The sequence below is a fragment of the Antennarius striatus genome, chromosome 9 (genome assembly GCF_040054535.1).
Source record: "Antennarius striatus isolate MH-2024 chromosome 9, ASM4005453v1, whole genome shotgun sequence".
In the NCBI taxonomy this organism is placed as follows: Eukaryota; Metazoa; Chordata; class Actinopteri; order Lophiiformes; family Antennariidae; genus Antennarius; species Antennarius striatus.
In genome coordinates, this window is record NC_090784.1 from 2,829,198 (window position 1) to 2,843,451 (window position 14,254).

Sequence of the window (14,254 nt, forward strand, 5' to 3'; positions counted from 1 at the left end):
AAACAGGATTTATTACAATTCAGGATAAGAATGTACAGATGTTGGACAGGGAAGACATGGTTTGAAACCATCTCTGAACGGGGGGGGGGGTGCGGGAGGGGGGTGTTTTACCTTTTTACAATCCGGTATTTTCAAAACTTCCTATAATAATGCCTCATATCTCTGGCATTGACACGTTTAATATATATATAACTTGAGTTTTCACTTTTGAGGTTCCACATCTGATCAGATGTGTCCATAGCCCCCCTGGCCCGCCCCTACTCTAGGCCATCTTCCATCTATCCTCCTCCCACACTCCGCCAATAAGAACCGGGTCCGCGCCTCGGTGTCCCCGCCCCCTCGATCCTCCTCCGGTGGTCCTTCGGTTTGGGACTCAGCATCTCTCTCTGTCCGACCTACAGCGCAGGAGCCCCCCAGGAACATGTTGCTGCGTGAACCGGTACGGTAAGAGTGTCGGGCTGCGCAACCGGAGGGCGCACCAACGCGCCACTGCGCGCAATTACGCATTGAACCGCTAGATTTGGTGGAGAATAGCAGGACGCGTGAAGATATTTATTCAGTCATAGGATTCATCTAGATGAAGCCATCAGTGCTCTCTCACACATGCGATCAGAACTACAATTTAAAGGTCCATCCACTCGGTCTGGATGATAACATGTTAGTGTTCGGACCAGATAGCTGACCCCGTCAGCTATCTGGTGGGTGATCGGGCGAGATCTGATGCCCCTGCAGAGTTAATGATCATTTCTCTGTCTGTTATTAAAGCTTGTGATTTGCTGAGCTCACATCTTGTGTCCGGATGTCTGAGGACCGGAGAGTTTATCCACTCCTCACAGACCAAAACGAAATGACTTTTTTTTTTTTTAATTCCCCACCTCGTCCCTCCTTCCGTCCTAGACTTTTCTGTCATTTCCATTAATTGGACAATTCGTCTCTCCAGCGGAGGGTGAATGTTTGGTGACAGAACGTGTGAAGGGTGGACCGGATGGCTGTGTGGACGCGGGTGGTCCCGGTGCGCTTTGACGCACCGGTCCTGTGGACAAAGCGTACATCTGTCCTGCATAATAGTTTGTCTGTATTAACCCTCAGGGACCGATTAAAATAGCTACACACATTACCTAATCGGGTCACAAAAGGGTCGTCTTATGAAAGTGTAAAAAAAAATGTAATGCAGAAATATTTTTTTTCTTTCAATGCATCAGATCTTTTCCATTACTTCAGACCTATCCATAATTATAAAATTGAAATAAAATTAGTGGCAAAATTTATATATTTAGCCTTTTAACTGACTGATTTATTGGGAGAGAAACACATAAAGCGACAAAAATGTCACTTATGGCCCCAAACACTTCCCAAACGGTTAAATATGACAAAAGTAAAACCACCAGGATTAAAAGAAATGTTACATTACACATAAATACTCTATTAGAATATAAAGAACCGACTGTTTTTGATGAATAAACCTCCTGACTGGTTGTTGTTGTTGTTATTGTTGTTGTTGTTGTCCCAGCTGGTTTGGATCCTGTCAGTCCTGTGTGGGACTGAAGTGTGTGTGGGGTTCGTCTACGATCGGCCCAAACGCTCCGGGGAGGACGGGACTTCATCTCGGACAGAGTGTGAGTATGCTGGTCACCTGTGACCTGCTTGACCTTGAGCTTGAAAATATTGAAGCTCAAGGTCAAGGTTCGTGAAGTCAATTCAAGCTCAGCTGAAGAACACTTGAGAATCCATCATCTGAACAAAGTGCTTTTACCCAGGCATTCATCAAGTACTGCTTTGTGTGATAGCATGGATAGCATGGCGGGAACATTCCCCTGTCACACAAACAAACAAACAAACAAACAAACAAACAAACAAAACCATCTTCTGGTTCCTCACAGGTTCAACATGTCTGAACTGAACTGAACAGTTTTATTCTGCACAAGCAAAAAGCAGGGACTTTAAAAACTCTGAAACATATGCAGGATTTTCTGTTAATAACCTAGTTTATCGCATTTTTACGTTTCCCATACAGCTCCTGCTTACAGTTGTTCTCACTATTCATTACTATATTATTGATTGAATATCAATCTTCAACTTATTTTCTTAAGAAAGACATGTCAGTCATCATCGTCTTACCTTTTGTGCAAAAATATCACCAAAAATTATTATTAAAAGTGATTATTTACAGCTTGACTTCACCAGACAGGTGCTGTGTGTTGTTCTGCTGCAGAGTGAATGAGAACAGTCAAACAAACCTTTGTAAAATAAAAAAATCACACACTTTCATTGAGCTGACAGTTAGTGGGAGCGTTGGAGTGGGTTTTGGAGCTGTGTGGATGTATTTTGGCCGTTGGCAGAGGACGTGCCTTCAGCTGCGCCACTGGTCCAAGACACACGCTGCAAACAGCTTCAGAGGTTGTTTTATTCCTGAGTAAATCCTGAAGCTCATATGAGCTTCAGGTGTAATCAGTCACCCCAATGTCAACCAGAGGGACGCACGTCCCCCCCCAGCTGTGTCCCACATCCGTCCTCCAGGAAGCACCGACACGCAAGTAGAGAAGCAGCTTTCTTTCTTCACTTGGTTGCTTTCTATATGAAGTGTCTGTCAGGGCATGTGGAATGAACGAGCAGCAGAATGTGTGTGTGTGTGTGTGTGGGGGGGGGGTATTACAACGGGCCATTGTGACCCTGCTGGCGTGTGATTGGGCAGTCTGTTTTGTTTTTTTTAGAGTGAGGGAGCTGCTCTACCTTGAGTCAACATGAGGAACACGCTGTAGCTCAAACCTCCAGGTTGTCATAGCAACAGCCACAGCTGCACTCCCCTCCTTCGTTTCCTTGCTGTTTATTTTGCTGAAGTTTTGCATGAGGAGAATTGACAGAAATGTGTTTGTGCACAACATGAGTGTGGATGTACTCATTTTCCAAGAGGTGAACTTTAATTTCTTTAATACTTCAGGATAATCAGTCAAGTATTTTATGTGTAATTGACTAGAAATGTTCCAAAAGCTCCATTTTACAATGTTTTTATTCAGATCCATTTGATCATTGAATGGAAACAACCATCCCACATTTCCACCCGTCCTACCAATTATGATGAGAACCCATGTTGTGTCTTATGTGTAATAGATGAACATTTTATACAAACCAAAGCATACCTTCCAGAAAGTTAAGCATCCTGGAGTCACCCCTTCCTTTGACCCACTTAATGTGTGATGTAATGATGTCATACAAAAGTCATTAAACCAGATCAGGAGCCATGGCTTCTGGGCTTCACAGACAGAGATGATTTAGTCATCCATCTAAAGACACTGAGGAAGTGTTTTGACTCCATGTGCAAAAATTACCCCAAAAAAGTTCTGTTATGATTAAGTACGGTGGTCGGTGAAGAGGCTGATGACCATGTCTGTATGCTGAATGGTGGATGATGAGGCCAGGGTTTGGGTTAGGAGGTAAGTGGTTAGGGTTTAGGTTTAGAGATTATTAGCTAGGGTTAGTAATAAAGTTCTTCTTCTTTTCCTTTGAGCTTTTCCCTTCAGGGGTCGCCACAGCGAATCAATTGCCTCCAACTAACCCTGTCTTCTGCATCCTCTTCTCTCACACCAACTACCTTCATGTCCTCTTTTATTACATCCTCTCGGCCTCCTGCCTGGCAGTTCAAAACTCAGCATCCTTCTACCAATATATTCACTATCTCTCTTCTGGACAGTCCAAAACATCTCAGTCTGGCCTCTCTGACTTTATCTCCAAAACCTCTAACATGTGCTGTCCCTCTGATGTACTCATTCCTGATCCTATCCATCCTGGTCACTCCCAGAGAGAACTTCAGCATCTTCATCTCTGCTACCTCCAGCTCTGTCTCCTGTCTTTTCCTCAGTGACACTGTCTCTAGACCAAACAACATCGCTGGTCTCCCCACAGTTTTGTACACCTTTCCTTTCATTTTAGCTGAAACTCTTCTCTCACACATCACACCTGACACTTTCCTCCACCCGTTCCATCCTGCCTGGACACGCTTCTTCACCTCTTTTCCACACTCTCCATTGCTCTGGACTGTTGAGCCTAAGTACTTAAAATCCTCCACCTTCTTGATCTCTTCTCCCTGTAACCTCACTCTTCCACTTGGGTCCCTCTCATTCACACACATGTACTCTGTCTTACTGCGGCTAACCTTCATTCCTCTCCTTTCCAGGACAAACCTCCACCTCTCTAGCTTCTCCTCCACCTGTTCCCCGCTCTCACTGTAGATCACAATGTCATCTGCAAACATCATAGTCCATAGAGATTCCTGTCTAACCTCGTCTGTCAGCCTGCCCATCACCATAGCGAACAAGAAGGGGCTCAGAGCTGATCCCTGATGCAGTCCCACCTCTACCTTGAACTCCTCTGTCACACCTACAGCACACCTCACCACTGTCTTACAGTCCTCATACATGTCCTGCACCGCTCTAACATACTTCTCTGCCACTCCAGACTTCCTCATACAATACCACAGTTCCTCTCTGGGCACCCTGTCATCAGCTTTCTCCAGATCTACAAAAACACAATGCAGCTCCGTCTGGCCTTCTCTGTACTTCTCTATCAACATCCTCAAATCAAATACTGTATCTGTAGTACTCTTTTTTGGCATGAAACTATATATGCTGCTCACAAATGTTCACTTCTGCCCTTAGTCTAGCTTCCACTACTCTTTCCCATAACTTCATTGTATGGCTCATCAGCTTTATTCCTCTGTAGTTGCCACAACTCTGCACATCTCCCTTGTTCTTAAAATTGGGCACCAGCACACTTCTCCTCCATTCCTCAGGCATCTTCTCACTATCTAAGATCCTGTTGAACAACCCAGTCAGAAACTCTATCGCCACCTCTCCTAGGCACTTCCATACCTCTACAGGTATATCATCAGGACCGACTGCCTTTCCACTCTTCATCCTCTTCAATGCCCTCCTCACTTCATCCTGACTAATCTTTGCTACATCCTGGTCCACAACAGTCACCTCTTCTAGTCTTTGTTCCCTCTCATTTTCCACGTTCATCAACTCTTCAAAGTACTCTTTCCATCTTCCCATCACACTACTGGCACCTGTCAATAGACTTCCATCCCTATCCTTAATCACCCTAACCTGCTGCACGTCCTTCCCATCTCTATCTCTCTGTCTTGCCAACCGGTACAGATCAGTCTCTCCCTCCTTACTATCCAACCTAGCATACAAGTCATTATGCATTAACTATGACTAGTTAAATAATTTGATAGTAGGCTAATATAGCTAATATAGACACTTAGAGCTTGTGTTGCCTTCATACAAAGCTTATAATTTTTTGAGACTCCCGACAGGTTTGATTTTAGTTTTTTTGGTTCGATTTGGCTCTTTGAACGTTTAAGGTTGCAGACCCCTGCTCCAATGGAATCTGCCTCCATACTGTCTCTATCTGGCCTATCTGTCACTCTCTCTCTGTCTCCCTCTCTGATGCTGTTCTTATCTTCCTTTGATTTCTTTTCTACCCAACCGGTCAAGGCAGATGGCCGCCCAAAAGAGTCTGGGTCCTGCCCGGAGTTTCTTCCTCATCGAGGGAGTTTTTCCCCGCCACTGTCACTTGTGCTTGCTCTGGAGGGTTCAGTTGGGTTTCTCTGTCTGTTAAAGCGCTTTGAAATGTCTGCTGCCATGATTAAGCGCTATATAAATAAAACTTGATTGATTGATTGATTCACCAAATTTTTAAAATCCCTGATCGGGATCAGCTTTTGAAGCTGTAGTTCCGACTGCAAATGATTCCAGGCTGCAGGAGCAGAAAACATAAAAGCCTGCTTGCCAAGTTCAGTGCGAACCTTAGGGACAGTCAATAAAGGGATGTCATTGGAGCGCAGACAATAGTTACTGGTTTTAAATAAAATATACCCACAAAGTTAAGAGGGGCACAGACCAAGGATAGACTTATAAATAAAATTATACCAATGTGTAAGTCTGTGCAAGGTCAGGGAGGGCCATTGAATTTTGGCATAGATAGATAGATAGATAGATAGATAGATAGATAGATAGATAGATAGATAGATAGATAGATAGATAGATAGATAGATAGATAGATAGATAGATAGATAGATAGATAGATAGATAGATAGATAGATACTTTATTAATCCCGGAGGAAATTGCATACAGGGCACAATGGTGAGTGAGAGCTTTGCATCCTGTGACAAACCTCAAGGAGCCGTGGTACAGTGTCCAGGCGATGGAAGCATTTAGCAGGGGCATGCATATACTGCATAGCAGATCACCATAATCAAGCAAAGGGAGGAACGTAGTCTCAACCAATTTTTTCCTGGCAGCATAGGAAAAACAGGATTTTATTCTAAAATAGAAGCCTAGTTTAAGCTTAAGCTTCTTTAGTAGAGTTTCTACATGTTGTCTAAAAGTTAAATGTTCATCAATTACAATACCTAGGTACTTGTATTGTGTCACTAGGTCAATCTGACTGCCATGCAGGGTTTTAATGGTAGGAAGATAATCTGCTCTCATCCTGGCGTTAGAGAACAGCATCATTTTAGTTTTTGAGGCATTCAACACAAGCATTAAGCCAAGCAGACGTAGTTGAACAGTATCAAAAGCAGCCTGCTAATACTTGAGAGATTGAGCAAGGGTAGCACCACTGCAGTAAATTACAGTATCGTCAGCATAAAAAACTTCTCCTCCATTCCTCAGGCATCTTCTCACTATCTAAGATCCTATTAAACAACCCAGTCAGAAGCTCTACTGCCACCTCTCCTAGACACTTCCAAACCTCTACAGGTATATCATCAGGACCAACTGCCTTTCCACTCTTCATCCTCTTCAATGCCCTCCTCACTTCATCCTGACTAATGTTTTCTACTTCCTGGTCCACAACAGTCACCTCTTCTAGTCTTTGTTCCCTCTCATTTCCCACGTTCATCAACTCTTCAAAGTACTCTTTCCATCTTCCTATCACACTACTGGCACCTGTCAATAGACTTCCATCCCTATCCTTAATCACCCTAACCTGCTGCATGTCCTTCCCATCTCTGTGTCTGTCTTGCCAACCGGTATAGATCAGTCTCTCCCTCCTTCCTGTGCAACCTAGCAAAGAAGTCATCATAAGCCCCTTTTTTGGCCTTTGCTACCTCTACTTTCACCTTGCGCTGCATCTCCCTGTACTCCTGTCTACTCTCCTCAGTCCTCTCAGTGTCCCACTTCTTCTTAGCTAACCTTTTTCTCTGTATACACTCCTGTACCTCCTCATTCCACCACCAAGTCTCCTTATCTACTTTCCTTCCAGATGACACACCAAGTACTCTCCTACCTGTCTCCCTGATCACATTAGCTGTAGTTGTCCAGTCATCTGGAAGCACCTTCTTGCCACCCAGAGCCTGTCTTAACTCCTTCCTAAAAATCATGCAACACTCTTCCTTTTTTAGCTTCCACCATTTTGTCTTCTGCTCTGCCTTTGCCCCTTTCATCTTCCTCACCATCCTCCACACCACCATCATATGCTGTTTGGCTACACTCTCGCCTACCACTACTTTGCAGTCACTGATCTCCTTCAGGTAACACCGTCTACACAAGATGTAGTCTACCTGTGTGCTCCTACCTTCATTCTTATAGGTCCCCCTATGTTCCTGCCTCTTCTGGAAGAAAGTATTTACTAAAGCCATTCCCATCCTTTTTGCAAAGTCAACCACCATCAGTCCTTCTGCATTTCTCTCCTGGATACCAAACCTGCCCATCACCTCCTCATCACCTCTGTTTCCTGCACCAACATGTCCATTGAAGTCTGCACCAATGACAACTCTCTCACTTCTAGGCATGTTCTGCATCACTTCATCAAAGTCTAACCAGAATTTCTCCTTCTCCTCCAGCTCACATCCTACCTGTTGAGCATACCCGCTAACAACATTGAACATCTTCTTCTTTTCCTTTCGGCTTTTCCCTTCAGGGGTCGCCACAGCGAATCAATTTCCTCCATCTAGCCCTGTCCTTTGAATCCTCTTCTCTCACACCAACTACCTTCATGTCTTCCCTCATTACATCCATAAACCTCCTCTTTGGTCTTCCTCTAGGCCTCCTGCCTGGCAGTTCAAAACTCAGCATCCTTCTACCAATATATTCACTATCTCTCCTCTGGACATGTCCAAACCATCTCAGTCTGGCCTCTCTGACTTTATCTCCAAGACCTCTAACATGTGCTGTCCCTCTGATGTACTCATTCCTGATCCTATCCTTCCTGGTCACTCCCAGAGAGAACCTCAGCATCTTCATCTCTGCTACCTCCAGCTCTGTCTCCTGTCTTTTCTTCAGTGACACTGTCTCTAGACCAAACAACATCGCTGGTCTCCCCACAGTTTTGTACACCTTTCCTTTCATTTTAGCTGAAACTCTTCTCTCACACATCACACCTGACACTTTCCTCCACCCGTTCCATCCTGCCTGGACACGCTTCTTCACCTCTTTTCCACACTCTCCATTGCTCTGGACTGTTGAGCCTAAGTACTTAAAATCCTCCACCTTCTTGATCTCTTCTCCCTCTAACCTCACTATTCCACTTGGGTCCCTCTCATTCACACACATGTACTCTGTCTTACTGCGGCTAACCTTCATTCGTCTCCTTTCCAGGACAAACCTCCACTTCTCTAGCTTCTACTCCACCTGTTCCCTGCTCTCACTACAGATCACAATGTCATCTGCAAACATCATAGTCCATGGAGATTCCTGTCTAACCTCGTCTGTCAGCCTGTCCATCACCATGGCAAACAAGAAGGGGCTCAGAGCTGATCCCTGATGCAGTCCCACCTCTACCTTGAACTCCTCTGTCACACCTACAGCACACCTCACCACTGTCTTACAGTCCTCATACATGTCCTGCACCGCTCTAACATACTTCTCTGCCACTCCAGACTTCCTCATACAATACCACAGTTCCTCTCTGGACACCCTGTCATCAGGTTTCTCCAGATCTACAAAAACACAATGCAGCTCCGTCTGGCCTTCTCTGTACTTCTCTATCAACATCCTCAAATCAAATACTGCATCTGTAGTACTCTTTTTTGGCATGAAACTATATATGCTGCTCACAAATGTTCACTTCTGCCCTTAGTCTAGCTTCCACTACTCTTTCCCATAACTTCATTGTATGGCTCATCAGCTTTATTCCTCTGTAGTTGCCACAACTCTGCACATCTCCCTTGTTCTTAAAATTGGGCACCAGCACACTTCTCCTCCATTCCTCAGGCATCTTCTCACTATCTAAGATCCTGTTGAACAACCCAGTCAGAAACTCTATCGCCACCTCTCCTAGGCACTTCCATACCTCTACAGGTATATCATCAGGACCGACTGCCTTTCCACTCTTCATCCTCTTCAATGCCCTCCTCACTTCATCCTGACTAATCTTTGCTACATCCTGGTCCACAACAGTCACCTCTTCTAGTCTTTGTTCCCTCTCATTTTCCACCTTCATCAACTCTTCAAAGTACTCTTTCCATCTTCCCATCACACTACTGGCACCTGTCAATAGACTTCCATCCCTATCCTTAATCACCCTAACCTGCTGCACGTCCTTCCCATCTCTATCTCTCTGTCTTGCCAACCGGTATAGATCAGTCTCTCCCTCCTTACTGTCCAACCTAGCATACAAGTCATCATAAGCTTCTTGTTTGGCCTTTGCTACCTCTACCTTCACCTTACGCTGCGTCTCCCTGTACTCCTGTCTACTCTCCTCAGTCCTCTCAGTGTCCCACTTCCTCTTAGCTAACTTCTTTCTCTGTATACACTCCTGTACCTCCTCATTCCACCACCAAGTCTCCTTATCTACTTTCCTTCCAGATGACACACCAAGTACTCTCCTACCTGTCTCCCTGACCACATTAACTGTAGTTGTCCAGTCATCTGGAAGCACCTCCTGACCACCCAGAGCCTGTCTTAACTCCTTCCTAAAAATCATGCAACACTCTTCCTTTTTCAGCTTCCACCATTTTGTCTTCTGCTCTGCCTTTGCCCTCTTCATCTTCCTCACCACCAGAGTCATCCTACACACCACCATCCTATGCTGTTTGTCTACAGTCTCCCCTACCACTACTTTGCAGTCACTGATCTCTTTCAGGTTACACCGTCTACACAAGATGTAGTCTACCTGTGTGCTCCTACCTCCACTCTTATAGGTCACTCTATGTTCCTGCCTCTTCTGGAAGAAAGTATTCACTACAGCCATTTCCATCCTTTTTGCAAAGTCAACTACCATCCGTCCTTCTGCGTTCCTCTCCTGGATACCAAACCTGCCCATCACCTCCTCATCACCTCTGTTTCCTGCACCAACATGTCCATTGAAGTCTGCTCCAATGACAACTCTCTCACTTCTAGGCATGCTCTGCATCACTTCATCAAAGTCCAACCAGAATTTCTCCTTCTCCTCCAGCTCACATCCTACCTGTGGAGCATACCCGCTAACAACATTGAACATCACACCTTCTATTTCTAGCTTCAGACTCATCACTCTATCTGACACTCTTTTTACCTCCAGGACATTCCTAACAAACTCCTCCTTCAAGATAACTCCTACTCCATTTCTCTTCCCATCTACACCATGATAGAACAACTTGAACCCTGCTCCTAAACTTCTAGCCTTGCTACCTTTCCACCTGGTCTCCTGGACACACAGTATGTCTACCTTCCTCCTCTGCATCATGTCAACCAACTCTCTACCTTTTCCTGTCATAGTTCCAACATTCAACGTCCCTACTCTCAGTCCTATACTCTTGGTGTTCCTCTTCTCTTTCTTCGTGCGAACGCACTTTCCTCCTCTCCTTCTTCGACCAACAGTAATCCAATTTCCACCGGCGCCCTGTAGGTCAACAGCGCCGATGGCGGTCGTTGTTAACCCGGGCCTCGACCGATCCGGTATGGAAGTCATAGGTTTGATTCGCATCTTTGATTTGGCAAAAGTTTTACGCCGGATGCCCTTCCTGACGCAACCCTCTGTATTTATCCGGGCTTGGGACCGGCACAATAAGACACTGGCTTGTGTCCTCTTGCGGCTACATTAACAACATTGAACATCACACCTTCTATTTCTAGCTTCAGACTCATCACTCTATCTGACACGCTTTTTACCTCCAGGACATTCCTAACAAACTCCTCCTTCAAGATAACTCCTACTCCATTTCTCTTCCTATCTACACGATGATAGAACAACTTGAACCCTGCTCCTAAACTTCTAGCCTTGCTACCTTTCCACCTGGTTTCCTGGACACACAGTATGTCTACCTTCCTCCTCTGCATCATGTCAACCAACTCTCCACCTTTTCCTGTCATAGTTCCAACATTTAATGTCCCTACTCTCAATCCTATACTTGGCGTTCCTCTTCTCTCTGTTCCTACTAACACACTTTCCTCCTCTCCTTCTTCGACCAACAATAGTCCAATTTCCACCGGCACCCTGTAGGTCAACAGCACCAATGGCGGTCATTGTTAACCCGGGCCTTGACCGATCCGGTATAGAAGTCATAGGTTTGATTTGCATGTTTGATTTGGCAAAAGTTTTATTTCGGATGCCCTTCCTGAGACAACCCTCTGTATTTATCCGGACTTGGGACCGGCACAATAAGACACTGGCTTGTGTCCTCTTGAGGTTACATCAGGGTTAGTAATAAAATTATGTTATTATTTTTCATAAACAGGCAAATTTATTATGCTATCAGCCGTAATTACACTATTGGTTTTGGTCAGATCTACCCATTAGTTTTTTTACTGAGCCCCCAGTTTTGTAACAATTCCTGCTTTTGTTTCTTATTATTGTTATTTTTCAATTGCAACGATGGTGCAATCTGGTGTCTTTACAGTTTCAGAATCCTTAACTGGTGGTCAAAGATGACTAGTTTCAGTCGATGAAATCCTTGATCAAGTTTTGCATTAACGGAAAAATGTGTAGACAGTTAACTTTCTTATAGCCTGAAAAAATGCCTGTTTGTAGCCCAGCAGCAGTGAGGGAGGGGCTTTGTGACTCTGCAGCATGCCAACTAACACACACACACACACACACACACACACACACACACACACACACACACACACACACACACACACACACACACACACACACACACACACACACACACACACACACACACTCAAATATGTCCACACAGGAGCACACTAATGCGTGATGAAAAGCTCCCGTTGACATCCTCTGGGTTTCTCTCTCTGAGGTGTTTTTTTCCCAGGTGGGCGGACAAGGACCGTGTTGTTCAACCCCCAGGGGACGGGTCGGCCTGTCTCATGCTTACATCTTCATTCATTCATTCATTCATTCATTCATTCATTCATTCATTCATTCATTCATTCTTTCATCGTCAACTACCCGTTTCATCTGCTGTCGCGGGGCCCTGGAGCCTATCAGAACTGACCAGAGGCATGAGGCAGGGTACACTCCGGACACAACGCCAGTGCACCGCGGAGCCACACGTAAAGAGATCAAACATGCATGCACACACTCACACCTACAGGTAATTTGGTATTACCAGTTCACCTAAGCCGCATGTTTCTAGAGGTGGGAGGAAGCCGGAGAACCCAGAGAGAACCCACGCAGACACGGGGACAACATGCAAAGTCCACACAGAGCGGGACTCGAACCTGGAACCACTTTGCTGTGCAGTGACAGCGCTACCCACTGCACCACCGTATCCTGTATTATCATAAACTTTATAAACATCCCAAAGGGCTCCAGGACAAGGCTGGCCTTGTGGGATCATTGATCGACTCTACTTGATTGACTGCATACTTTTTTAAAATTTTCTGACATGAAAAACAAAACTGCTTCATATGATCCATGGTTTCATGGTTAACATCACGTCCAAGATTTCTGCGGGATGTCTCCAGTCTCGTAACTCGTAGTGTGAGACTGGATGATGAGTATGATGATGATGATTAGTAAACAAATCTATAGTAACAAACATTCATAAAGAAGATCCACATCAATAAACATGAATAAATAAGATCCGTATCAAAAATTATGAAAATACCCTCAGCAGCCTAGGCCTATAGCAGCTTATCGAGTACAATCTGTGTTGTTTTTATAGTATGCTCTATCAAAGGGGAAGGTTTTGAGTTTACTCAGATTCATTTGTTTTAATTGACAAATATAATTGGGTTTTGTCTGCATAACAGTGAAAATTAATTTAATGATTTCTTACAATATTTCCAAATGGTAACATACAGTATATAAATTTAACAGTATTGGCCGCAGAACAGATCCTTGAGGTACCCCACAGATAAGTCTCTTGATCTGTGGACTCTCCCTCTCTTTTCCTAACCTGTGACACAGTGTCTGGTGTTCGGACAGAAGGTAGAGCACAACACGTAAACATGACTGTGCATTCCTTAAACCTGAGTCTCCCTGTGTTTGGCCCTCAGCTCGCTCTGCGTCTCACTACGTGCCGACGTCGGGCTCCTGCAGGAACCGGTGCTTCGAGCTGGTGGAACCCCAGCCTCCAAACTGTCGCTGTGACAACCTGTGTAAGACCTACAATGGCTGCTGCTCAGACTTCGACCAGCTGTGTCTGCGGACAGGTACGCCGTCCTCCTCCCGTCCCTTCTGTCTGTCTTTATATTGTCTCTGGAATAATCAAGCTGACAGAATTAAAATGAGACTCAGGACACACACAACTCGGGTCGTGGTGTTTTCACGTTTGTCATTTAAACTTACAGGCATTGGGGTTTAGAAACATCCTTGCTGCAGTGAGTAGTGATGTCGCCTAACAGCAAGATGGTTCCAATTTTGACTCCAACACATTCCTCCCCCCTCCAGAAACATAAGGCTGAGGTGAACTGGCCACACCAAGGGTGTGAGGGTTTTTTTGTCTCTTGTGTGACCCTGTGATGAAGTGGCGTCTCACGCATCACTGTCATCTCGTCTATGAGAGAAAGGACTTATTTATTTATTTATTTATTTATTATATTAATATTATTTAGAATAATTTATAATTATAATAATTATTATTTTTTTTAAAATTATTATTACTACTTATACTGTTATTATTATTACTACTATATTATTATTGTTATTGTTATTGTAGTCTGCACTATTTGTTTTTGCGTGTTTGCTGGTCTTGACAGTGTCAAATTCTTCATCACACTACAATCGTCATCTGGTGGTCTCAATTTGAAAGTTTGGGCAAATTCATGTTGTCAGTGTTCATCCTGGTCTGTAGAGTGTTGTGTGATAAATACATCACTTTTCATCCATCAGAGCTCATGGTTTCAGCACACAGTGAGG

General features: G+C 44.5%; 1 protein-coding gene across 2 annotated transcripts in view; it reads left to right on the forward strand.

The window, feature by feature from the left end:
• Positions 1 to 376: 376 nt before the first annotated feature.
• Positions 377 to 14,254, forward strand: part of enpp2 (ectonucleotide pyrophosphatase/phosphodiesterase 2) — a 41,815-nt gene continuing 27,937 nt past the window's right edge. For both annotated transcript variants that reach the window (XM_068323516.1, XM_068323515.1), the window contains exons 1-3: positions 377 to 439; positions 1,511 to 1,616; positions 13,393 to 13,548. In XM_068323516.1, coding sequence (XP_068179617.1) covers positions 422 to 439; positions 1,511 to 1,616; positions 13,393 to 13,548 — 280 coding nt within the window. In that variant the 5' untranslated portion in view covers positions 377 to 421. The remainder of the gene's footprint in view (positions 440 to 1,510; positions 1,617 to 13,392; positions 13,549 to 14,254) is intronic.